Consider the following 27088-nt stretch of genomic DNA (forward strand, 5'->3'; position numbering starts at 1 on the left):
GACATTCGAATGGATTCGGCAATTTGCATGCCAGACTAGCCGGACGATAGTGGTCAGCTTTCAATTGAAATTGTATTTCGTCAAGGATGGGCCCCAAATTTCCATACGTATCATGTGGCTCAGATCTTGCGAGTTTTGCTAAGCCGCTGGTTAAGGACCACAATGTTGAATTTTCTTGTGCTCCAATGATCAAAAGAGGTTCCCTCCACACGTCAGCCAAGCTGCATGCCGGACACGTATGAACGATGATGCTGTGCAACCCCGAAATCGTACAATCAAACGAAACGCACGTCAACCTTGTTGTGCACGTGCGTTTTTGCTCCCATTTACATACGAAGCGAAATGAAAACAGCGGGCTTCCGACTTTCAACGGTACCACCAGCGACGATAATACCTTGAAATGAAGTGGTTTGATTTAAATAGATTAAATAATTCTTTTAAAGCAATTTCTTCAACTTAACAGACTACATTTCATCAGTAATTCCACACTCAACGCTCTCAATGTGTACTTGGAATAGTTCTCAATATATTCTTTCCAACGGAAGCTCCAAAAATTTGTATGAACTTTCAAAATCATTTCTTCAGCTCAACTTCAGAGCGTCAGTAATTGAAGACTCAAGGAATTCTCACGATGATTTTCTGATTATTGGATAAGTCTCAATCGAACTCTTCAACTTAATTATTTTCCCACAAAGCATTCTTCTCAAATTTCTTAACCAAGAACAACATCCCAAAAGGTTCTGGTTTGCTATGACTTTATTCAACCGTAAATGGATAGTAAATTCTACGTACGCGGGATTGTTATTGATACTGTCGTTCGAAGACTGGTGCCGCTACCAAGTGGATCACAAAATTCTTCCCTAATAAAGACCTCAACAGTTTGAATGAATTTTACAATGACATTCTTTAACTTAACATACTTATTTTTATTAGTAATTCTCGACTCAATGAACGCTCCCCTACTTATCCGAATATCCAACAGTCTTTAATCCATCATTATTATAACTTCATTTCTACAAAGTAATTTCCTCCCGGCAAGGGACCTCAAAAATCGTCAAGCTCAGTGCTCAGTGGTGCACTTCTGATGCACCGATCGCCATTTATTTATTTAGTATTTATAACGCTCCTGCTGCAGTTTACCAGTACGATCGCAAATATTGATGGGGTTCGGTTTTTTTTTATAGCCCCAAAGTTTTGGGCACGCCTGTGACTGACTCGCAAAACGTTCACTCGATTTACGATTGACGTTGAAGATTTCAAAAACCTTTAACTTTCCTGCTGCATGTACTCCTTGCGTACGTATACACACACACATATATATATATATTTATTTCTGTTGCGCGTTTTTATTCGTGCTGCCCGGTTTTGGTGCTTATGTCCAACCCCGTACGGTCGGGCCCGGCCAGAACTTTGCCCCGTTTCCGGTTCGATTCTGCTCCATCAACTCCACGGTTTCTCGCGAATTTGGATGTCACATTTTTTTGTGCGACCAATGCCGGCCCATCGGCAAAATGTACTGCTGCATATACGCTGCAACACCAGCCAGCAACCGGCAGTCACGATAGGTCGGTATCGTGTTCGTTCTCCTTTGCGCCTTCCCACACGGTTGGCAGCATTTGCAGCGTACATTTCCTTTCCGATAATTTTGCTTATTATGCTACATTCGCGAGATGTCAACCCGGACTGAACGATTCCCGATGCCGATGCTGTCCCATCACGGGTCGTCCCCGCGAAGGCGATCTGCAGGCGTTTATCCTGAAACATTTTTGCTCCGTTCAACCGCACGTACGGTTTGCCGCGCTGATCCCGCGGAGACGCGGGAGATCTCGGAATTTTGGGGGCTCCTATGCTTGTGACTTCACCCGGGTGTTATTTGTGTGTGTGTGTGTTTTACTTTAACCGTTCCCGGATCGACGACGACTTTCCGTTTTGTGTTGCGCCATTTTTTTGCCGCCCCTCTCCAACGTGTAAAGGCCTCGCAACCCTTATTTTCCTGTCGCGTCGGATCACCATTTTGTCGGCACATCTTTTTTTTTTTTGTTGGTTTCACTTGAATTCGTCCCAGAAATGTCGCCAATTTCATACAATTTGCGAACGGTAGTTACATTCAAATTAAATATCGTACGCTAGAAGATGCTGCATTACGCTTGGCAGCGTAAATTAGACAATTTTACAAAGGATCAACTCTGAAAGGATTGTTTTCAAGAGCCTTGAAGAATGTAAAGCCTTGTTGAGCTGAATAGTGCACATTTTAGGGGTTCTTCGCCACCAAAGCAATGCATGTGAACCGAATGGAAGCACAAAACAAAATTGACTCCATCGTTACGCGCAGGTTGCTGGAAATCCTAATAAAACCATAATACAATCCTTTAAGCCACCTCTGCACCCGCAGCCGGGAAAGAACAAAACGTAAAACGAAATGTATTTTTCGACCAATTTCAGAAACATGTCCCATGCAAAAGTCGATCATTGGATGGTATGAGCGTTGTGTGAACGCAACACAAAAAAAAAAAACAGAAAACCCAAAGACCGTCGCGTTTGCTCATTGCGACGCAGCATACTTGAAATTGTTCCAAGTAAATTTTCCACTCGCATGCCGCGCATTCTTTCGCCGGCTAACAATGCTACCCCCTTTGGGGCAGTGTTTTGGAAAGTAGCTCCCGCGTGCCGGGATTAAAGCCATTCGTCCTTTTAAGTACGTGATAATTTTAATCGGCCCTAGCCGAATTGCCCTTCCCCTCCCGCTTGAGTGATGCCCTGAAGCGATGAGATTATGGAAAAGGGTAATGCGGGTTGCGTAATGCTTCACCGTTCGTACGCGTCATGTTTGTCGTGTAGATCGGAAAGAGATCGAGGAGGGAAAATTAAAATAGCTGCAAGCAACGAACCAAGCCACGGTAGCACAAAAACAACAACGGGCGCGCGCGCCCATGTACACATACGCGCCAGCACACACGCACACACTGGCAGGGTAAAGTAACCAATAAAAATAATTACAATAAAGCAGCAGCATATCGGCTTCTGCTATCGAAATCGAAATGACTCATTAAAGCTCTGTTTATAATTCACCCGAGGAGAAAACCCAGCGGTTGTCCATCCGATCCCGATTCCGATACGATCGAACATCGATCGCCAAAAACGGGGGAAACGGGACCCGGGTAAATGGTGACGGTGGCGAAATAGCAACCGAACCGTGCACAGGTAGCACAGGTAGCACCAGATCAACCGAGGCGTACAGGGCGAAGAAAAGCGATGGCGATAGCGATCGAAATCTTGCGTATGATTTCCGCATGTGTATAATTTGACAATCGTCAAGTAATCATCAAATTCTGCTTTGATACGCCATGGTTGCGCTGCCTGCTGCCTGCTGTTTTATCCCGATCGTCAGCGGGAAAGAAGGGAGATGGAAGATATCGATCCAAGGAATGAGCAGAGTGCAGCCCTACAGCGTGTACTCGCAACGATTGCGTACGATTTTTCTGACAGCTCTCGTCTCGCGAGGATACGCATGTGTGAGGAAAGGATGTGTGTATGTGTGTGAGTGTGTGTTTGCGCAAGTTTTTCGCATTTTTTTTTCTGCACGCCTGCTTGGACCGATCGCCTGTATCAACTGTGAGGGGATTTTTTTTCTTTCGGTTAACTCATCAAGGAGCAAACGGGGTTCATGAATTCAGCATGAACGTGGACCGACGATCGACCATACACTCCGGGGCCAATTTGCGGTCCCGCTTGCCGGTCGCGCAAGTGTTTCCTCGCGGGTTTCCGCACGGTAGTTTTGCCCTCGAGCTTTCGGTTCCGCGGCTACGCATTATGTTGCTCATCCCGCCCGGTCCGTGTTCGGTGCGTGTTCGGACCGGGAGCCAGATACGTTACTTCGCACGGAATGATATTTCTCCACCGGTTGGGTTTCTACCCTAGTTCCGCTTCTCATTTGTCCGGTGTCCGAGCATCGATGCTGCTTTGGCCATTACCGTTGGCGACGGCCCCTGCAGGCATCCGCGCTCGCTGGGTTGCGTCTGGGTTCGGGGTTTTAGAACGAAATCACCGTCGAGAAAAACACGCAGCAAAGTGGCGATGAAAGAAGCAGCAACAACCAATGAGGGGAGAAAAAAACATGTAATTTTAATACACATCCTCACTCTCATTTTAAACCATTATCTGATCGGGACCACGCGGACTCCACGGTTGCACCGTGAGCATTCACATGTTTGCGATATCTATTGCGCTCCTGCGCTGTGCTGATTACAGGTTGGGCGATGATTTCTCCCCGATCGTCCCCCCGATTGAATCGATCTTCAATCGTAACACACATCTTAATGACGAACAAGGCACGATGAGCAGCATGTTGTTTGCACGTTTTGGGTAAGATATTTAAATCTAAACGCTTGCGAAACGTGTACTCGTGTCACGGAAACACTGTTTTTCATTATGGGCGACAATTGATTTTAGGGCACAACTTTGTGGCAGCTATTCGTTGCGAAACAGCTATGCACAATCAAACAATGACGAATTCCACGATTTCGAAACAATTGTGCACACGCACTCTGACGCATCAACTAGCTGCGCCAGTGTCGCAACCGAAGTTCAAGTTCGTCGCCTTCGCTTGTATCTAAGTCTTTCGTTGTGCTTTCTTTTCCTCGTGCCGGATCACGTTTCGCGCCGCGCTGCGAGGAGCCAGTGATCGTATTTTCATTTTTTTTTGTTCGTTTCTCACTCTATCTCTTCCTTTTTCAATCTTCATCCCACAATGTCTGGATGTACATGGTTCGCCAGGCAGTCGAACAATGTGCTCTGGGTTCGAGTTCCATTCGACCCGGCCCGCTTTTCACGTTCGCCCCATTCCGGCCTTTTGTTAAGTCTCCGACCGATATAACCCTGTGTGAGTGTGTTGGTGTTTGTGCAAGTGTGTATGTGCCTGTGTGTGAGTATCGTAAACCTAGTAATCACCTGGCTGAAAGATGCTGGGAGGTTGGGCAGTCAGGACGAAATGGAAGGGAAAATTAAAACCTAAGCAACTGAATTCCCGACCCCCAAAGACAGTCGACTCATGCTCCAGCCGTTCGGTCGGGGTCACCAATCATTCTCCCGATTTCCTGTAAATGTTCCCCGGTTTTGGGCACGATTATTTTTTCAACGCTTCTGGGGGCTCTTGCAACTTAAAAAAGTATTCACTGGGACAACCTCTCATAAAACCGTCACAATCGTCGATTTTGTCACATGACTTTTATGTTTTACCCAGACAAATTTTTACACGATTTTCGTGCAACTATAGAGTTTTTTATAATGGGCTAATGGATCAATAGAAACCTTACTAGGCACTATAAATTTAAAATTTTTATAATGGGTCTTATGATATTTTTTTTCTACCAAGCCGATGACGTCAATTGATTTTGTTTTGGATCAAATTGTTTTAACTAAATCAACATTGCCAGCCAACACACCGCTACATAATGTGTTTGAGTAAGGTATAATAGACACCCATACACATACACAGTGAGATTATGATCGCTGCCGCAGGAAACCAACCGATTCCAATCACTCGCCGAATTGCCTTTCAGAACGTTCCGCACCCATGTCGACACGTGCTCTATTCCTTGGGCGCTGTGTTTTGTTTGCTTTTGCGTCGGTGTTGCCTATCAAATCCAGCCACTATCGATCGAACCTTTCGGACCATGGCAATATCGAAATGGGGAGGCATGAACTCGAACGGCACGAGGGATAATTTTTGTTTAATTTGCGGCAACGCTTTGGCCCAGCCACGTCAAACGTGTTGGTAATAACTGTAAATGATCGACCCCAGGACGGAAGGGTAATTTCCAATCCCAGTATCCCGAAAAGTGGCCAACACGGAGAACAAGAATGGTGGGAATGGTAGTGTACAAGAAGTAATAAATCATCGTATCGCCAGCGCCGAACCGTAGCGACTGACACGGGCACCACGATCCCGCTCCGAAACCCACGAGAAGATCACCTTTCGGGATGTGAAGTGGGGTTAAAAAAAAGCGTTGGAAAATGTACGCAAAAACACATCCTAGGTCGGCGCATTGGACGGCCAGGCAAACTAACGACGTTTTGGGACGATTTGAAACGAAAATTGCACGCCACTTCGCGCCTTACACTCGGTTCTGCACAATGCGATTCACCTACTTTACCGGGTCGGAAGTGTTTGAAGCAAATTTTGGGCGAGTTCGCCTTCAAGGGAGACACATTTTTTCCGCCTGGATCTCCCGTTAAGGCCTTGGGCAGCAGGCTCGTAGACGAGGAACACTAACGCACCGTTACCCCGGACAAAAGAAGCAACGTAAGCGAAGGTGTACGGGATGTACGTTCATTGGGCTTTTCGAGCCCGATTCCGACGGTGTATGGCGTGAGAAATGAATTTTCTAGCCCAGAAAATCTTTCCTTCCCTTGAAGGAACAACTACTCGGTTGAACTGCGAACCTTTTGGGGCATTATAATTTACTCCAAATCACCCGTGACGTATGTTAAGATGAAGGTCCAATACACCAGCCGCCAGCTGCCTCTGTGCAAAAGAAAAACTTCCGAGGCATGAGTGGAGTCTTTTCGGTGGCTACCGTAAACTGGGGCCAAAAAATTCCATGTACAAATTTACACCCTCTCGTCGTACGCTCGTATGGTACGGTGTATAATTATGAAGCTTTTCAAAGTCACGACAAACCGTGCCACTGCGGTTCGATCACATTCCTTTTATAAGTAATGCTTTTCCCAAACACCGTTTTCCCGCTGTCGATGGCATTCCTTGCGTTTTGCTAGCGCTAGCGTGCGTGTTAGGGAAGGAGCAGCTGACTTTGGACAATTATATCATTCCTACCTTTTTTATGTAGCTTCACGCAGTTTCTAATACGCTTGTCCGCTTTCTCAGGTCGATCTTCTGCAATCGGCATCGATAATCGTTTATTACCAGCTAGCATTAAATTGCGTAAGCTTTGCGACAGCTACATCTCTAGATATGCTGGAGTAGTGTATAATTAAAATAAACCATCGCATGCACTGCTTTTCTGTTCTCTCTCTCTATCTCTCTATCGATTCGTTACTTTCCTCGGGGACATTTCTTGCAGGTGAACATATTTATCTAAATTAAACATAGCACGATCGGAGCTTACATCAAATACCTCATTTGCATACCATACGGGATGCATTCGAGTGCACTCTTCCATTCACACCTCGGGCCTCGAGGTGGCGTGGAGCGAAAAAGTGAAACCCATTTCTCGCAACCTCGGGAACATCAGCCGGAAAGAATTACGTGTGAATTTTAACTACCTGCAAAAATCCTAGCTCTCGACAAACGCTTCCCCATTCACCTGGCCCGGTCTTAGCGTGCGGCCAGCTACCGAAACTTGAGCCACATATACGTGAGCGGGCGGGTATGGCAGAAGTATAAATAATGAACACTTTCTATCGGCCGACAAGCACACTACTGCGGCGATCCTTCGAGCCCGCACCACGGGACCCTGACCAGCTGACAATCTGCGACAGCCCTCCGGGGGCCAGCACCAAACACCAAACAAGTGGACGCGGTTTTGCCGCGATCAACAAGTAGAAAGTCGACTTTGTCATCGTCGCCAGGCCCCGGGTACGCTGACACAAACCGCACGAAAACCCATCTCCCGCTTTGCGTTTGGAGCTGTGGTTTTGCGCTCTTGCCTACACGGCAGCTTGCAAACGCCGATTTTATCCAAAGACCCTGCGAAGTGTGCTGCCCCACACCACCGTATGTAAAACCTCATCTCGTTGCGATGGCACGGCAACGAAAAGAAATATATTCGCTTGTCGTCTGTTGGCGATTTGTCGTCCCAGCAGCACCGCAGAAAAACCAGAAACCGGTCCGGTGGTTTTAGTTTTTCCTGGACGGTTCCTGATTTATTCAGCCTTATGTTAATATGATTACGCCATACACACACTCACACACCGTCCACATCGTTTTCGCTCTCTTTTGGGCACGGAATGGCCATAGTTTTGCGCATAACGTACGGGGAGCTTCGTGGATCCCGGGAGTGCCTCCAGCCATAGCCGTTACCAAAATAGTCAAATCGCCCAATGATGGGCTCCCATCGAGACAAAGTTCTGCGGCGTCCGTAGCTGTCCGTACCGTCGCTCGAAAATTCCTATCCCTTTTGTGGGCGAAAGTGCTTTCCATTTTCAAATGCTCCCTCCAGTGTTCATGCTCGTGCGGTTGTTCATATTATCATATACCGCGATGCTCGCCACGGGAAACATAATCCTCACCGTGCCGTGCCGTCTCTGGACCGTTGCATGCACTTCTTGGTTCTGGTTGCTCGGACGCCTTAACACCTTTACACGTTAATTATCCGATCGACGATAATGTGTCGAACAAGGATGTTGGATTCGCTTTCTAATGCCCGCGCAGAACTATCCTGCAACTGCGTGGAACCTGTTGAAGCCTGCTCATGCAATTATCGGTACGGGTACGTCCGGAAAGAGAAAGTCACCAGCACGCTCTTTCGCTGCTGGTGTAACAATGTTGTAACCTTAAAAGGTATTGGCCGGTCGGGCTCCATGGACCGTAATAGAGATGACAACAGAATAAAACTGCATTGTCATACACCTAAACGTCGATTCCTTGATGATGGTGAACTCCAAATCGATGGTTTTCGTAGACTACAGAAGGGATAATTATTGGAGATAATTGAATGTCTTCCAAGCGATTAAACATTTATCGAAAAAGGTCGACATATTTTCTAAATGGTACGTGATTAGGTTTAACTTTCCACCTGCTATTTCTAGTGAGTTAGTGAAAAACTGGCTTTCAGGTGATACAACCCCTTCGCGGTCTTGGGCTTCTGCAGGTCTCCACTAAATAGCTCACGATTGAGCGCCGGCGTCTCCCAATCCATAATCCCGTTCTTTCTGGCGGACGCATCAACACCATAACTCCATCTCAATTTGGGTCCACCTCGCCTCCTCTGGCCATGTGAACGACCGAAAAGGACTTTACGAGCTGGATGGTTCGACATCATTCTCATGACACGTGACCAGCCCATCTAGAGTCTGCGGACATACGGAGCCAAAAATCCTTCTGAGCATCTTCCTGTCGAACGCTTCTAAGAGGGTTTCGTCAATTTTGGGCAAAGTCCATGTCTCAGAGACGTATGTGAGTACTGGAGCTCTATGAATTCTACATAGTTCCAGCTTCGTTCGTCGCGACAGGTGTTTTTAGTTACCTCAGACGTTAGAATGATCAACATCAATGTTCGGTGCTGACTTCGATCGAAAATATGTTAAATTTTGGACGACTTCGAAAGAGTCGTACTGTGCTCATCTATTTGCATGTCACCCTTGCGTAAATTATGGTTTATTAGTAGGGCCGTTCGTGTTGACAACTTCAATTTGGGGTTTCCATCGTTAATCTCCAACCCGAGATTTTCCGACTCAAACTAATGATGTCTAAGTCATCAACGTATGAAAGGATTTGAATTGACTTATAGAAGATGGTCCTCGATGTTTCCACCTCTGAGTCTCGGATGGTCCTCTCAAGTGCTTGATTGAAGAGTAGACAAGCTGGCCCATCTCCTTGGAGCAGACCCTTGGTGATAGCAAAGATCCTTGAAGGTTTAAACATCCACCATCACCTGGTATGTGGCGCTAGTCATTGCCATTCGTAAAAAAGTGTAAAACAGCTTAATTGGAAAAAAACCACAATGTTACACATTTCAATCTCTTTCTCCTTAGAAATATCCAAATGAAATGACCGCGATGACAGTGCTTGACAGTGGTTTGCTTTTCAACAGCATCACCCGACACATTACGAATAACTTCCGCCCGGCCCATTTCCCATCCGAACAATGTCGTCCAAGATGTTCCCCGTCCACGCCACTTTCTCCGACTCTCTCAAAACTCCCCAATCACGGAAAAGGTGCAGAAAGCACCAAATGTCTCACAAAATGGTACAGTTCACATTTTTTCACCTACCCACAAATTTGTCTTCCAAGTGTTCCATTCTTACGGGAAGTGCACAGGGAAAGAAGCGGAAACTGTTGGCATTTTTGATGATTGGCTTTGTCACTTTTGTCAGCTCCCCCAAACGAGGGGAGGAACGGAACAGAGTAATGGACGGTCCGATGGAAAGCTATTGACGATCTTTGATCATACCAGACCCGGGGAAGAACGTGGGGTGTTACTTGACACTCTATAAGTTTCCTACGTTATTAGCCGCCTAGAGACGTGAACCACCTTTCACCAGCTATTGCGGCCTTTCTTCTAGCTACTGGTTTTCGTGCTTCTTTCTTACCTCCAATTTGTGTCGGAAGCGACGGGAAATTGTTTCGGTCCTCCTACCCCTTCTATCTCTCGACATTTCCGAACCCAGCCGAATATACGGAAGGTCCCCAGAAGGTTATGATGGATCGCCGCACGGCTGGTGCACGCTGTGTTAATTAGAAACGCGCATGTTTATACTTCAATTAAAACCGTCGTTCAAACATGCGACCGCACGTCCCAGCATGGCCCCCAGTATGGGTATGGACAAGGGCTATCAAGTCCCATCGGTGCCCCTGGGAACTTGCTTGGTGTTGCTGATTGATGTTCTGGCCGCGCGCGCACGCCTGTACCAAAGCGCACGGAGTTCCCAAAACCGTTTCGAACGTACGCTCATTAGAGCAATGCATTCAATTCCCTCTGTGGACTTGCTGTACAGCAGACGGCGCCCATTTTCACAGACGAATTAAATAATTTAACGATAAAAATCATCTTTTAATGCAAACACACACCGCGGCAGTGCAGCGATCTGGCCGAGAGAGAGAGAGAGACAGAATCGTATCAAAAGAAACAAAAAGCAATCCAACCGTACTGCTGCGACAACTGCACCGCGACCAGGACCGTGTTGGAAGGGGTTTTATTGCATCCTGCTGTGAGTGTTGCTACCACTGTGCGCCCTAACCAAGTGAAAGCCTACCGGTCTTGGGTTTTGCGCGGTGAAAAGTTCGGAAAGTCTGTGTTTGGGAAATCAATCCCAAACCCCCGAAGCGAATAGCTGCAAGTTCATCAGTACACCTTTTCGGCTGCGTTAAGGTTGGATGGGGGCACGAATGTTTGCTGCTGTTTGCTTTAAGCCGAAAAATCAAATAAACCGACCGACTTCCGTTCGCGAATTTTACATTCCCGTGAATGCCTTCTTCCCGAAGCGTCCTCCGCGGGATGGTGGCTGCCGGTGGTGGGGTGAGTTTTATGTCCTTTTTTAGGGGCATCAAAGCCCCAATCCCGGGGCAGAAGCACACGGAAGCCGCAATACCACAATCACAACACAATGCGAGAAGGGCAATGGAAGGGATTATGAAGGAATGGCGTTTTGTGAAACGGTCCACAAGAATGACCCGTCCGACATTTCGGCTTGACTGATTTCGAATTACCCATTTGCCCCGTCAGGCCCCGCGTTACGTTGGCCCGGGCCCTATACGGGACGGGCCCGATCGCGATCTCGCATCACAGCCATCTCGAGCCGTACGAGCTGCCGATGGCAAAGATAAATCGCCAGCCTGCCCGCTGGCGGTAGCGTATATTCGTCCGGCGGCCCGAACTCCCCCCGAAAAGGGTTTTATTCGAAACCGCCGGTGATGGTCGCCATCTCCTTCGCCGCACTGCTACTCCGGTTTTATTGTGGTGCCGTTCTTTTTTTCTCTCCCTCCATTTCGCTCTTTCACATAACAGGCCCTAGATTATGGTTGGAGTTTTTTTGTCTATTTCATTCTTTAGATGGCCTTTTACCTTGGCATTGGCATTAACTTTCCTTCGATGTGGATTTTTTTTTTGTGGAAGCGCTGTTCCTTGTTTCTTTTACTTTTCTTTCCCTGAGCTATTGAGCTATCCAGGTCATACCAGCCGAAAAACAATCGGAAGATGGACCACTTCTCGGCAGCGATCATCTCCGCTGATCTGTTCGCTGCGTGCTTTTCGAAATAGCATCACATTAAACTTGTCATCACGCTGGTGCGCCCCCGGAAGGAATGTTACAGGGAGCCAAAATGGCGTTGACGTTTCACATCAAATCGGGGTCCGGACCACGACAATGTCCCGATGATTTCGATCATCATGATGCTGCCGTTTTTTTCTCTCGTTTTCATTTTACTCGCAGCGGAAAACGGGAAGCTCACCTCGGGAATTGAAAACGAGGAAACCGAGGAAATGGGAAGCGAGAAAGAGCCGGATTGCTACCGATTTAGAGAACCCGCGCGCGGCAGACAATGATCTGTAGTTACAAGGTTCCAAAAATGTTAATTAATTAAAATTTAATATATATAAAACAAGTCGACTGCAATAAAACTTTCGTCATGAAACGAACAAAAAAACAGCATGGCAAACCAGGCACGCGTGTGTGTGCTTTGGTGGAGCGCATATGTTGTGTTCCCATTTACAATTGCCCGCCCCAGCTTGAGCTCGCAAATTTAAATGTGGATTTACTTAAATTGTTCCCCTACTGGATTAGGCAAAGAGTCGGTGAATTGTTCGGCAGGATTGTTGTCTCCGCTTTTTCGAGCGGCCTGAAGATGCCCAGACCCGTACCCAGGCTAATTAAGCTAATTTTATGTCGAAAGAGATCTTATTGCCAGTCTACCATCATCCCTCCGTTTTCTCTGCCGGCCACGTTCGTCTAACCCTTTATGGTAGGATTGGGAACGGATCTGGAAACGAGCGTCCAGCGAATAAATGTCATCGATCGACATTGAAATGGTATGTTACTTGGGAAGGTTTGTTTGTTTGTTTTTTTTGTTTTGTAAAACTTCAAACTGTTTGCCATCCAGATAATAGAGGCAAAGAAGCGGAGAGAAGAGTTTGAGTGCTTCCTTCATTTCGCGACTGGTACAACCGACCGATGAGTCGTAAAGTTGTCGTTAGCTTATCCGTCGTATACGTGTACCTTTTACGTTATGCCCGTGTGTCAAACATTTAACTGGCACTTACCAAAATAATCGAGTTCCACTCACCCCGCTTGGGCATTGACGTTTGCCCCCAAAAAACCCGTGCCCGGGCTGTGGGAATCGGTGGGCACATAAATCATTGGCATTTATTCGAAAAATTGCATTAATAAATACAGTCCCGCCAGTGTGCCGGGGTTGGCTGCGTTGTGCGCATTCCCTGTTCTGGTCCACCATTTGTCCTCCACACCGTACACACGGTCGTGGTTGCTGAGATCATCTCTAAGCGGGCGACGGATGGATCTTAATTCTCACCGTCACGAGAATCCCACGACGCAGCCAAGCGTCGGAACAAAAAGGCAATACTTGCGACTCGCCGGGTATATTTCTCCCCTTCCGCCCTCCCCTTCCCTCTCCCCGCCAGCTGGTGCCAATCTACCCAACAATGGTGCGCAATTTTTGGCGGGTATTAAGAAAATTGTTTCCTTCTTTCGGTTAATTAATATCGACAAAAGCGCGAGATCGAGGTAGCCGCAATCTTGCCGGTACGATCGCGATCTGTTAATGGATACCACCGGTTGGACCATGGTCGGGATTTTTTTTTTTGGGATGGATTCCCGTGATGGCTCTCTTCGACCGTCGACCGGCTCCCATTCCCAAACTAACGATTATCGATCCGAATTCTCAGCTCGCCGGGGCCCGGGTAAAGGGCGCCTACGGAAAAAATGGAGATAGTACAATGGGTGGAGGGTAACAAAAAAAACCCCGTAGCTCCTAAGATCCATCAGTCAGTAACTCAAACACCATTACCAACGGCACGAGGAACAGAGCTCTAGCCTAGCTCTGACCGCCTATATCTCAATCCCACTCGCCAACCGTAGCCCGACATTCGGCCGGCCGGTAATTTCACAATTCTCACTTAAGTGTTAAAAAATCTTTCCATAATTTTACCCCTTCGCATGGCGTCTTCCGACTCGCGTTCTTTTCCTTCGGGGGTCCCGTGTCGGTGGACCTGATGGCGACGATGGTTTGCGCCAGAAAGCGTGTCATTATGGCGAAAATAATCCAACGGAATGTTTTTTTTTCCTCTCCGCCCGATTGCTGTCCCATCCATTGCCGGGCCAAGCCGATGAGGAGGATCATCGACGCCGGCCTCGAACAGATTTCATTAACAATTTTCATTGCTTGTCAAGTTCGATCATGCCGCTCCCATGGTTATTTCGACCGCTCGGGCTGAACTTGAAGCCTCTTCGGTGCACGAAATACAGCTCGTACCGAGCGAGAGTGTACCAAGCGCTGTCCACTGTCCAGCAATGAGCGAACAGCAACCGAAATGAAGGAAGAATGGAGGAGTTTGAAAATCAGTTAGAATCTTAACGTTACCTGCCATTACAGGCACAACACATTTTCTCATTATTTGCCACCGCTTTGCTACGCGATCTCATCAATCGTTTCCGTTCCACAGACATCTGGTCGACTGACATTACAAGGTTTTCGAGTTCTAGTGAGAAATTCGGGAGTATCTCGGGATTCTTTTCAAGTTGAAAGTTGAGTTTGAGGGGATGTGCTAAATGCTTCCTACTTTTTAGATCTTGACCATGTTGAAGTTGATTTTACACAGAATTTCATCAACTTACACTGATGTTGCATCAAAATTCGTAGCTCAGAATCAATTTCACCTTCTACAGGCCTTCGTTCCTATAAGGGAGGAAAGCTTTCACATTTACCTCGAAACTCTCCTTCTAAAGTGGAACAGAATGAATAGATGGAAAAAACTTTACCTCTTAATCTTTACACTCTTGTAATTAGTGAATATCCAGTTGCTATTATATCAAAAATTTGCGTGGGAATTTGGAGTTCCAGCCATTTCAGTATCAATTAGAAGTACTTGGAGCACTGTTTAGTCGAAATTCAATATTACAAACAAATGCAGTGTGAATTAGGAGTGGACAAGATCCTCAGAAATACAGAGATCCAAAATCGAATATTCCAGAATATCCAGAAATCGGAGAGGATTTGCTCCATATTTATCACATGAATTTCCCCGTGAACCTTCTCTGCTATTTTTAGTAGTTCCATCTAAGAAGATCTTCAGCTTGCTGTTAAACATGTTGCATACCTATGTTCACCGTTCGAATAATGTTGAATGTTGAAGCATTTTACATTTCCAGCGATACGCACCATAAATAAGATCTGTGGGACATTATACATTATATGAGCAGATTAATACAGCGAGGCGTTTAATTTGTGGCCCTCACTAAACACTACCGGCTCGAGCTCTCTGACGGTGCAACTTCTTGCAATCGCGTCCCATCGACTAGCATAGAATCGTGATGTGCGGATTGGCCACACATAGTGCCCGGTTCGCCGACCTTCCCGCGTATCTTCCCGCTTCGATGAGTCCTGCGACAAGAAAATCGATTTTGAACCATCAATGCGCGTTGAATAATAATTGAAAAAAGGGGAAAAAGGCAAAATCTACCGCGCAGGGGAACCGCGCGTCCACCACTCAACGGGACGGTTTGGACGGGCTGGAAAAAAGGCAATCGTAAAGTACTCGATGATTTCCTGCAGATTGCATCGATCTTATGCTTTAACGGGAAACTCATTCCGTATCAACTCGATCCTGTCCTGTTCCCTTTGGCCCGTTGTAAGCCGCAAAGAGCTCCTTTTTAATTTTCTTCACCCCATCCAACTGACCACACGGTTCCGCCACCAAGCAAAGCCCCCACCAGCTCTCAGGTGTCGTGATCGTGATCTCACGAACGAAACACTAAAAAAACAAATGCCAAGAGAGTTAAAAACGCTTTCGGTGGGCGGATTTCGGACTTAATCATGCTGGAACATTATCAGCCCAAGCGCACCGATACCTGTGTGCCGATAGTGCGTTCGTTTGCGAAATGAGCGTTCATTTCCTCGCGCATCCTTCTGGCGTTTGGGGCCGGATCGTGCGTGGAAGCCCATTCACCGGTAGAAGCTCTTCCGAGGTGTTGATCTTTCCCTTGAGGCAAAAGGGCTGTTTGGTTTTGATGCGTCCACCTGGTTTTGCTACCGCCGTGCGTACCACGAGCGCTACAGTTCGTCAACTGGAAACGGACGTTACGATGCGCGGACCGCACTTAATGGGGGACAATAAGGGTATCATGCTGGGTTAACTCGTATAATGTTTACCTTCGATAATTTCCCATTCCCATCGGTTCGGTCGAGGGCCGAATCCGATTTGAAAACTCAGTGGGACGGGAAATGCATCTTGACCGACTACCAATCGCCAGTGCGCGTCGATTCGATCGAGATTTTTTTAAATGCATTTTTGTACACAGTTTGCTACTTATGATCGGTAATCGATCGAGCGGCCTAGTGCGTACCGACCCCGAGTGCCAGTGAAGCTACTCATAATCTTCTAGCAAACGGTCTTTCTCGGGCTACCCCGCCGCTTTCCATTACCGGTTCTAGCCATTGGCCAAGAATGTGGCATCCGGCAGTCCAGGACGCACGGCGATTACTTGGAGGGGATAAGTGCGCTACATGTTATCATAAAATTAATATTTTTTCCTTCGCTCTCTCATTCCTTCCTGCTCGGGCCGTACGTACGGTGCGTCACGATCAACTCCATTTCGCCCATCCAGCGGGCCCTGACTCATAATCATATCTCCAGCGCTCCGAGAGCCGGCCCAGACCTTATTCATCCATTATCCTTCTTGCTCCGCACCATTTCCTTTTTGTTTTTATCGATTAGCCATCCAATAAAGTATAATATTAAAACTTTATAATGATGAAGAATTATTTTGCACTTTTATTTTGCTTGCTTTTTTTCCTTCTTTCACCCCTGGTTTGGCTCCACCTGTGCACGACTGCTGCGTTAATTTTCTTCCCGGTCGCGATCCTCGATCCTGCTGCATCGGGGCGGTTTTTTTTCGGAGGCAGTACACAGTGGCATTGGCGCAAAGCCTTCATTAAAGCGCTTGCAGCACGACGCATAGAGGGGAATGGAGCGGCTTATAAGTACTGTGCCCGGGCCCGATATTACATTCTCCATCTGCACTTTCTGCTGCACTCGCACTTCAATTGGCGCAACCGGCGATGATCGCATCTGATTGCAATGGCGGCAGCAGTTTCGCGTTGATGGCTTTTTTCCTCATTTTTCCCCGAAGAAGGAGGCCCCTGAAAAACGTGCAATGCTTCTTGATAATTCTGTCGTCCCATCAAACACATCGCTTTTTCTCTTTCGTTCCATGTGGGGGTTTTTGTTTTTGTTCTTCCCTGTCTGTATCATAATGTTTGGGAGACTTTTTTTTTCGTGTTGCTGTAATGTTTCTGTGCGCTCTTTCTTGCGCTGAAACATATATATGTATGTGTGTGTGTGTGTGGCAGTTTTCTCGACATTTTGCAACAGAACCCTGACAAGTGGAAGGCAGCACCGGCGGTAAACACGAATGATCTGCTTGCTTGTTCCATCCCGCTCACCAACATGGCGCTGCATCGGCCGATGCCTGATGCTGATAAACGCAGCTGAAGCATGGCGAATTCCCGTCGTGTCAAAAGGTGCGAACTGGCGCGAACTGAACCATAACCGAGCGAAAGAAACCGCGCAAGGTGCACGACACAGGATGACCTCTGAACTACTTCGTCAGACCGAAGCGCTTCAGGCGGTACGAATGTTGCGGAAGTGTACATATTGCACTGTTTTAGAGAGATACTTCTAACAGTTTTAGAGCTCAATTGCGCCACAGAACGAAAATTCAAATGGAAAATAGACAAAGAAATGCCCAAACATAGCCCCAAATACCACGCACATGTAACAGGAACGACAATTCCATTCGCCATCTTTGTTGGAGGGTAAAAATTCACACAGTCTTGTTGCTATTGTTTTACCTTGCTACTGAGCACACTTGACGAATCACAAGCACAAACACGAACTTCATTCCATTTTCCTTTGCCACGGCCAGGAACATTTTAGCCTGCAGGAATGAAGAGGGGTTACCGTCCCCAACCGTACAACCGCAGCAAGTTCGCAGTTTTCCTTCTTATTTTCGCATTGTCTACCGAAAGCTCCCAGGGATCGTACTTCTCGCGCATGAAATAAAAACTCCCTGCGCAAAGAGCCAATCATATTCAATGAGTATTAATTGCACAGGATGAAATATTAAATATTTCGCAGCGCCTCGCTCGGCAGCAGCAAGCGGGTGAAAAAGCGGGAAAGATCGCAACTCCGATCACATTGCAATGGACGATCACATTGAGTGTGACAGAGCCATCGTCAATGTCGAACAAAACGAAGAGAGAGCGCAAGATAATGGCACAGGGTAGACAAAAAAATTGCAACCAGCAACAAAGAAAATTACCCCGAGTGCGTGGCGCACCGCGGGGGGCTACAGGCGGGAGAGTGGGTGTTTTAAAAACAATATGGTGGCCGCTTGATAGTCGCCATCATTGGTGGATGAAGACGGATGCACGACAGTTAATGAAGATATCGCAGAGTGCGCTCAATTTGAAGCGATCCCGTCCATCATTGGACGGCGATCCCGTCAAACCTAGCGGTGCAGGCGACTCGCATGGCAGGCGTTGGATAGATTAGCCGCAGATAGACTTCCATCACCGTAATCGACGTTCGCATAGCACAGGTCTTGCGAGAAATCATCCAACTGCAAGCCAAACAAGCGGCACAAAGAGGATGATCATAATCTGGGCGCACTTGTGTTCGCATGTTGTGCCTGAGTTTGCTTTGCAAAATCACCTAGGCAATGGGCTCAGGGATGTTGTCCACGCTAGGTTATGTTCCACTGCACCGTACGAAGCGCTAGGACATTTAAGCACTTTTTAATGGATCGAGAAATACCATCAAACACTTGATTGCCCGCTAAGTTTAATACGCTATTTGCTAAATTAACTTCGGAAATGAGAATATTTCAGATATAATCGCAATACTTCCCAGAGCAACAGAGATCGTTCGAAGTTCTGATCAGATGTGTGTGATAGGTTTATGTCTCGGTGTTTAACAGCCATGTTCGAAATTAACTATTTTGAGGTTGTTTTTCATCATTGTTTATTACTTATCACTACAATTCAGGAATGTAAACTATCTTGTTTACAGTTAACGTGTCGGAAACCGAACAAAATCAGTAAACAACTCCGCTAGGGCCAATGTAAGGGCATGGCCATGCGTGAACAACAAACACGAACCTCTCCTATCACAAAAGATCAAGTGAATCGCAAAATATCCTCACTTATTAAGTCACCTGTGAAGCGTACGCTAAAAGGAACGTCGAGAAAGAAGTCTTTCACTGGAATTAAACTTCTATCCTCTGCCACTGCTTAAAGATATATTCGCAATGATTAGACATATAGATCTTTCGGATGCAGATCTTTAAGGGGATATTCCAATTCCAAACGATTATCACCTGATATCAAAGCAACCATAGGTACTTTTTAAAAGTTGATAGACACGATGCTTGCTGGACTCAATAGCACCACGAGTTATACCGATGACATCTTGGTTGGTGGTCTTTCAGAAGTTGATCATTTGCAATTCTTCCATAGAGATCTTGAAATGTACAAGCTAACGACTTTCCAATGCGCAAAGTTTCAGACGAAGTTAAACAATTGAAGTTGGGCAGAAGGATAAGTATCCAAGCGAATTGGTGAGGTGAGGTGTACAACGTATGGATAACATAGAAGCATAATCTCATTCGCTCCCATTGTAATTAGATAACAAAACGACCAACCGAATGATTCCAGACAGAATACGACGATAAACACTTTTACTGTAAGGAGGAGGTGTTGGCGGATATCCAACACCGAACATATCACTAGGCACTTGATGGAAATGTCAAGACAACTTCACCTTAACAAAAGTAGCTTGAAAAGGTTGTAGCGCTAACCACAGTTGTGTGAGCCATCGTAACAGTAGGGTAACTTACATGTATACCCTACATTTTATCGAACATCAGGCCGAGGTCAACTGAGGCCCTCAGCTGATAACAGCGCTCATGTAAGCTCAGCTACTCCATATGCGACATTGATAAGCTTCTGTTCATACCGTTCCTGTTAAATCAACCAGACGCTTAGTGATTTTCCAACCAGACCAACGTTAGTGATTTTCTGTCAGTTTACATTCGCACTCAAACCCATGAAGATGCGCGCTCATTTGCTTGCGGTAACGATCCTGCTCGTGGTGTTTGCTCTGCAAACCACACAGGTCCAGGCGGACATCTATTCGGAAATGGCGACCTGTGCGTGCCCCCTGCTGTATCGACCGATCTGTGCGAGTAACAACGAAACCTACTCCAACGAATGTGTGCTAAATTGTGCCATCGGAACACCCACCGGCCGGTCGATCGGGTTGCACAAAGTGAAGGATGGAAGCTGCAATGAAGAATTTTAGATTGATCTTTGCGCGATTGACTGTATTGGCAGTGCTGTAAAGGCTACAAACCAATGTTAACCCGATTTGTAAAAATACACTGTATGTGCAATTAGTTCTAAGGCAAAGCAAGTGTTTTATGAATTTATTGTCACTGTGACCGACCGGCTAATGCGTCACCGAAGTTTCCATCAGATTCTTATCACTGATAACACTCAAACCAAGCATTTTTTATGATGGATCAGAAGTGACAAGTACTTTGACAGCTTGTGGGAGCGTGGCAGTGACGAAGTTGTAGCATTCCCTTAACGAACGCATTTATCAGAATGTATTGCAAGGAAAGAAATATCGATGCTATCCACTCCAAAGATTGAACCTAAGTTTCTGTTCAGCGATTCATTTTCAATATGGACTTAATGCTGTAATTTTATGATGAGATCGTTTTGTTCATCGGCGCAATAACCTCGCCATTTGGCAGGCGCCATAATCCAGCGTAAGGGGGATTGGTCCGAATTGGATTTTGGATCGGTCCTGTCGTGTGTAGACCAACGCCACTACCAATACACCACCGGGCCACCCCTGTTTATTATAAGTAATTATAAAAGTAATTTCTTATCAAGTTTAAACTTTACTCTATCTTATCACGTATGATTCCAAATCCATGATTTATCAAAATGAGTCATCTTGGATTTACCAAAACACGCGTAAGAAACATTGAGCGTGATGAAACATATTCAGCATCTAAACGCTGTTTTCCACAAACATGCAAACATCGCCAACTGCGCCAACGCGACGCGTGCGTACGAGTGTTTGTTAGGCCTACCACTACAATACAATCTACCAACGAATGGAAAACACATCACCATCGAGCTTTGTTGTGGTGATAACGACCATATCAGTTGGCAGTTTTATATTTATCAGCCGCAAAAGCGCATTCGACTGATTCATTGCGTTGTGCGATTTCTGCTACAGCTGACGATACAGTTGCTTCTGGTGTCTCTGTACCTGTGCCCGCTGTTTGTGTCTGATTGTCATTTGCATCTATCGAACGCGAGTATTACTGATCAAAATGCGGTTCTGGAGCGTTGTGATGCTGTTAGTGGCCGCCGTACTACTCCTGGGCGGGGAAAGTGTCTCCGCAAGACGGTCTGCTGATGGTGCTTGTGCCTGTCCGCGCATATACGACCCGGTCTGTGGAACCGACCTCAGCACGTACTCCAATCGTTGCCTGCTGAACTGCAAAGCCGAGGAATTGGCGGCTCGGTCGATTGAGCTGCGAATTTTGCGCCACGGAGCCTGTGACGAACCGATCGAAGAGCCGATCGAGGAACAGCCGGAGGAATAATGAGCTACGGTCATGGCCTTTGAAGTAAACAAAAAAGCATAAAAAAAGTGTTATCATTAAGTGATAAAATCTACCTTTTATCAATCGATAAAGGTCCAAATGTAAATGATTCATTTCACAGAATAAAAGCGCTGTTTGTAAGATGCATTGTTTCGCTGTGAAGCAGATTTTCCGTGCCTGATACGATTCGGCAAAAATTTAACCACCCTTGTGCTTGAAACTGTTCAATACATCCGCCTCTTTATCAGGTGATTTTCCTATCGTAATCGTAATCTTCCTCCTCTCGACTGCTATGGTCGTCTAATCCTCGCTGGAATGCCTTCGAGAGCTCTGCACGAGCACGTTAAGCACTTCACTGTTGCACCCGGGAACACACGTATTAGCAACGTCTGAATGCACGGTGCGGCCAGGAAATGCAATCATTATACTACCACCGCTGTCACTGCCTCGATCAGTGATTGCTTCTGATCGAACATGACATTTGCACACCATTCCGATTCATAAAGTGAATACCTGGTCGCATCTTTGATGTCGATATTGCTCATGATGAGCTGATCCTGTTCTGCACCCCTCAGCCAAGCTGTTTCCCATTCCTGCTGCCCACACACCGTGTCCAAATCTCCGTTGCGGGCATACAAGGTACAAGGTTTGCGAGCGTGCGATCCTACGCAGTGGAATGCGCCAACCTAGCATCCGCACGTACAACCGATGGGCCATGCAGGCAATTGCACCGCAAACTCCACCATCCTGCCTGCGCACGGATGAGTCTTTAATAAAATCATCCCCTATCTTGCTCTGTTTGCTACATTCCTGTTGGCTGAAATTAAAAGCTATCGCATCCAATACAGGAAAAAGCATCCATAACCTCGGTGGGAACTGTGGGTATGAAATCACCACGTAATGTTGCCTATATTTATTACACTGTCGGCATCGATCGGCGATCGTCTTATAGGCGATGGTGTTCGATCTACTGGCATGGCGGTTGAAAAAATCGCTAAAAGTCTAACGCAGCGCGGTTGAGACAGGCAAACGGCCTGTTGGGAAGAACAAATATCGTCCGTTGCGGAGTGAGGATTATTGGTTATTAATGCAACGATACTGAGCCTAGGATTGCTAGAACCGCCGCTGCGTTGAGTCAATGTCGGTGATTAGTTAGTTGGGTGAAAAATAAAAGTTGTATTTTCTATAAAATCGCATCGTTCGGTGAACAGTCTCTGGTGCCTTATTTATTTGCCTCGGGAAATTTTGACATCTACAACATTTGTGTACTTCACGATCAGAAATTGCATCCTTTTAAGAGTTTTTTTAATACATCTTTGCGTAATTTGGATTGCGTTTCATTACAAATGGCAACATAAGCCCTTCAAACGTCATCTACTTCTAGGGAATAACTATATTTATTATTTTTATTGCAATGTTTGAAGTTCAATAACTTTTTCCCTAACGTATTATGTATAGAAGCTTCTAGTGCTCAAAGTTCTGTCAGCTGGAACAATTTGCGTAAAACAACTGTGCCGCCATTTGCTTTACCAAAACCCATTCGGCCAACTTCCAACCAACCCAAGCGTGCGGTGTGTTTTGTAATTATTTTTAAAATTTTGTCGATGATTATTAAATACATTCCTGTTTCGCTAGTGCGCGTCCACTTCGGTCATGCATTCACTTGATCGCCACCCATTTCCGCTCGAAGACGACGAATCATGTTCGCTCTTCCCTGCACTGTGCCAACCATCGATCGCAAAGTGATTACAGTGATCGCGTTCGCGATCATTCCTGCCCCGGTATCGGGCCGAGCTTTCAGGAATCGTAGAAAGCGTGCAAGCCGCTACGATTGCAGAGCAAGACGGCCAGAGAAAGGCACACCGCTCGGGAATGGAAGCCGCTGAAAACGGGAACTCACTCACGCAATCTCGCAATGGCTGGTGCTCGGGTTTTATTATCAAATAATTATCTATTTCTTACCATTCCTTTCCACAATGTTCTTCACTCGTTGCACGGCAGTTACCACTCCTACCGAGTGGATAAAAAAAAACCGTCACAAACACAGGGATGCAGAGGTACATGTGTGTGCGGTTTCATGGTTAGTCACATGCAAGCGGCACAGGATTTTAGCCGAAGAAATTCGTCTCAACCATCTGGAGCATATCTCTGGCCGAAGAGCTCGTGATGGTGATGTAGCTTCCTCGTCAACGTGGATCACAGCTTCATCTTGATCGAACCAACTCCGTGTTTTTTTTTGCTTCCCTTTTGCCACGCGGGAAACCTGAAATTGAGTTCATTCTTAAAACGCGAATGGATCCCTGAACCCCGCGCATGGCATTGCTTCCCAGCCGAGCCAGAGCCCATCGCCGTAATTAGATACGCGCATGAGCGAATATGGCAGGAGTTTGTGAATTTTCCAGCTCAAGCTGTATAATTACTGCTACTATTCAGCTCTAACAATGGGAAGGTGAAATTCTGTACCTTTTTTTTTTTTTTTGCGAATGTTTCCGTCTTGATGAGAGACATCAACCGATTGAGATATGCGATTTGGCGATGTATATTTAAGTGTTTCTCCTTAACACTCAGAGCCTTGAAAAAAATGTTTTGAAGCAATAAAAGTGGAAACTGTAATGTAATACTTTACATTTCAACTTCAAAAAACTAACTTACGTTAAAATAATTGATATTGAAAGTGAGAAATTTTGATTATTTGTTTAAAGTTTTGTTAGTATTTGACAGTATTTTGTCATTAAAATTTATACAAATCATTTGAAAAGTATGTCAACTTCTAATTAGTTTCGTAAGGATGCAATTTAAAGGTAAAAGTTGGACACGATTTCAAGAAGTTCTGGGTACCGATCCGCAAAACTTCATCTGGACATTGAATATTTGAGGAGTTAGGGTTTAAGTATAGATGATTTCAGAATAAGGGATGTAACTTCGTTATTTGCTTGTTATATTAGCTTCATGAATTCATCAGATATCCTTGAGACACTCCAGAAATTCCTGAGACACTAACTTCAAGAAATTGTCAAAATGCAATACTTCGAACCACGCACACTAGCTTAGAAGTTAAAAATTCTAAAAAGTTCCTTATAACACTCCAAGGAAGTTCTTGTTTCAGGTTCTTCGCTATTTTATAACATTTAATTACAACCTTTTCTCTTCTCTATTCTCTTGCAGGTATGTTTGCGGTGACGTCGAAACCAAAACACCATCTTAAAGACCATATAAGTATTACAAAACCATATAAGTTACATGCAAATTACAAATCTTATTTTAAACCGCTGGCGTACAGCTACAGACAAAAAAAAAACAAAACCTCAATTGTTTATAAACAATTACGAGCGGTCGGTTGAAACGGGAATGGTTGGGATTGGGATAGAGAAACCCCGCACCCCGCCGGGGTCTTGCGCAAATGTGGTGTACAAAATTATATAAAGATAAAAATGCATCCGAGCCATAATAAGAAAATAATAATCACATCCAGCCAGTTTGCAGTTGCCCGGCTAAAGCTAACAAGTACACAGAATACCTGCAGTACGGTAGAACCGCAGAAGTTGGAACCGACTCCGTACGGAAGGGCCCCGTGTGCAAAGGAAAGTTCATCATCTTTCGTCCATATCTTTTGATGGATCATGATGAATCTCTCGTTTCGCTGTACCCCGAGTTCCGCTCGCTGCCACCGCAACCCACTCCCCCCCTCTGGGGGGTGATTGCTTGATGTTTGCGGCTTGTCGCCAACCGGTGAACCCCCCCTCATCTGGTGGCATGATCATGGTTTTGCGCCATTGCAACTGCACACGCAATAACGTGGCGCATCCTATGAAAATCGAACCCGATCCGCTTTTGTGCCCCCTTTTTCTACCACTGCACACAATCGAACGGATCGTCCTGGCGGAGTCCCTTTGCCGGGATGATTGTACTCCCATATGTATATACATATATATGTGTGTAGCTTTTTCATGTTTTGTTCTTTGCCTTCCATCGGCGCCTTTACCTATCATCATCATTGCCGATACGCGCCGATCCTTGAGCAAACGTGCGCACGAGAAGAAGAAAAAAAAAATCCGCAACCGACTCGTACACATGCGGAAAGGAAAAGGATACCCGGTCGCGCAAAACAGCATTTCCTTTTCGTACCGCATGCATGCAACGCAGCAATCAAGAAATTCGAATCTTCAGTCGAAGCAAATTTACTAAACCCTCCCCCAAACCCCGAAGCGAACCCGGGGGGAAGCAATTTCCCCCTTCCGTCGGTGCTTGGATCCCCTTCGGGGCGAAATGATTCCGGGCACCCTTCAGGCCATGATCGGGGCCTGGTGTCGAATGACCTGTCCGCAGGGCATTCTTTTCTCCACCGCGTGTGCGCGCACACGAAGCAAACGGGGCAAAACCGCCACAGCACCGCGAAGAAGATCGTGCCAGATGATGCACGGTGCAAACAGCAAAAAAAAAAGCTGGGAAGGAATGTTCGGTTTTTCCGCTTCGCCGGCTTCCCGGTCTGTCGCGAAACCACCGGCCGGGCGGCCGGATGGATCCGGTCACGATGGTGGAATTGCGTACGATGGGGACCGACCGGCAGCCAAAGTGCATTATGATTGCGATGCTATCTCATTTGCGGATGATTTTCATTCAAGTTTTTTTTTGTTGTTGTGGTGTTCGCCCGTTGTTTTGTTTTTGTTTACCTCGCTACCATCCCAATCAACTGACGGGTAGTTTTTCCAACCCAGCCGCTCCTTATTGCACCCCCTCTCCCTCCCGTAGCAGCGGACCGTGATGTTGAGCGGAATCGATCCGATGCGATGTTGCAGCAAAGTTTTTCGCTGATTGAAGGTTGCCGGGATGAAGATTAGGGTGCATTTTCGCTCCGTTTTTTTTTCCTTTCTCTCTCTCTCTCTCTCTCCTTCCGCTTCATAAAAGCCACAAGTGTAACCCCGGACCCTGGGCACACTAAAACCAATCTGCTCCATCCCGACGGTCCGCCCGATGTTGTTCTGTCGCGCCCTCGCAACCGAAACGAAACCGATCTACAAGGGACTGGTCAGATCGGACGGTAATGATGAATTTGACGGGTCCCGGGTTCCGTCGAGTCCGGTATGCCTGGAACGAGCAGGAGGGGAGCTTTTTTTTATTATCCGCACAACCATCCAGAAGCAGCAAACATGGGCAGCGAGGATGATCATCGCAACCGCAAAACGGAGGTCCTTTTTTGTGCTTCCTGCCGGCTGGTATGGGCCCGGTACTACCCGAGGAGCACTGCACTGCTCGGAAGAAAACAGGCAATATAAGCTCATAGTTGGCAATTATTTTGGGCAATCTTTTTGCACCCCCCCCCCCCCCCCCCTTTTTGGCAATGCTCCATACAAATCTTTCGCCCAACCGGCTGGACCGAAGTGCCATTACGTGACCACTTTCACGACTCCCGTAGCCCTGCTTTCCGTTGTTAATAACCTAAAGGTTCCGCTGTGGCAATGCAGAACAAAATAACAGCAGCACAAAAAGCAGTAA

The 27088-nt window shown here is 46.3% G+C and overlaps 2 protein-coding genes across 2 annotated transcripts in view; both read left to right on the forward strand.

The window, feature by feature from the left end:
* LOC128300603 (protein dachsous) overlaps positions 1-27088 on the forward strand; it is a 62265-nt gene that overhangs the window by 10999 nt on the left and 24178 nt on the right. The gene's annotated exons all lie outside the window — the stretch shown is intronic.
* LOC128300604 (serine protease inhibitor Kazal-type 1-like) lies at positions 21216-21765 on the forward strand. Its single transcript, XM_053036730.1, has one exon. It carries the CDS (start codon positions 21320-21322, stop codon positions 21593-21595), a length of 276 nt encoding a protein of 91 aa, XP_052892690.1. The 5' UTR covers positions 21216-21319; the 3' UTR covers positions 21596-21765.

The sequence above is a fragment of the Anopheles moucheti genome, chromosome 3 (assembly GCF_943734755.1).
Source record: "Anopheles moucheti chromosome 3, idAnoMoucSN_F20_07, whole genome shotgun sequence".
In the NCBI taxonomy this organism is placed as follows: Eukaryota; Metazoa; Arthropoda; class Insecta; order Diptera; family Culicidae; genus Anopheles; species Anopheles moucheti.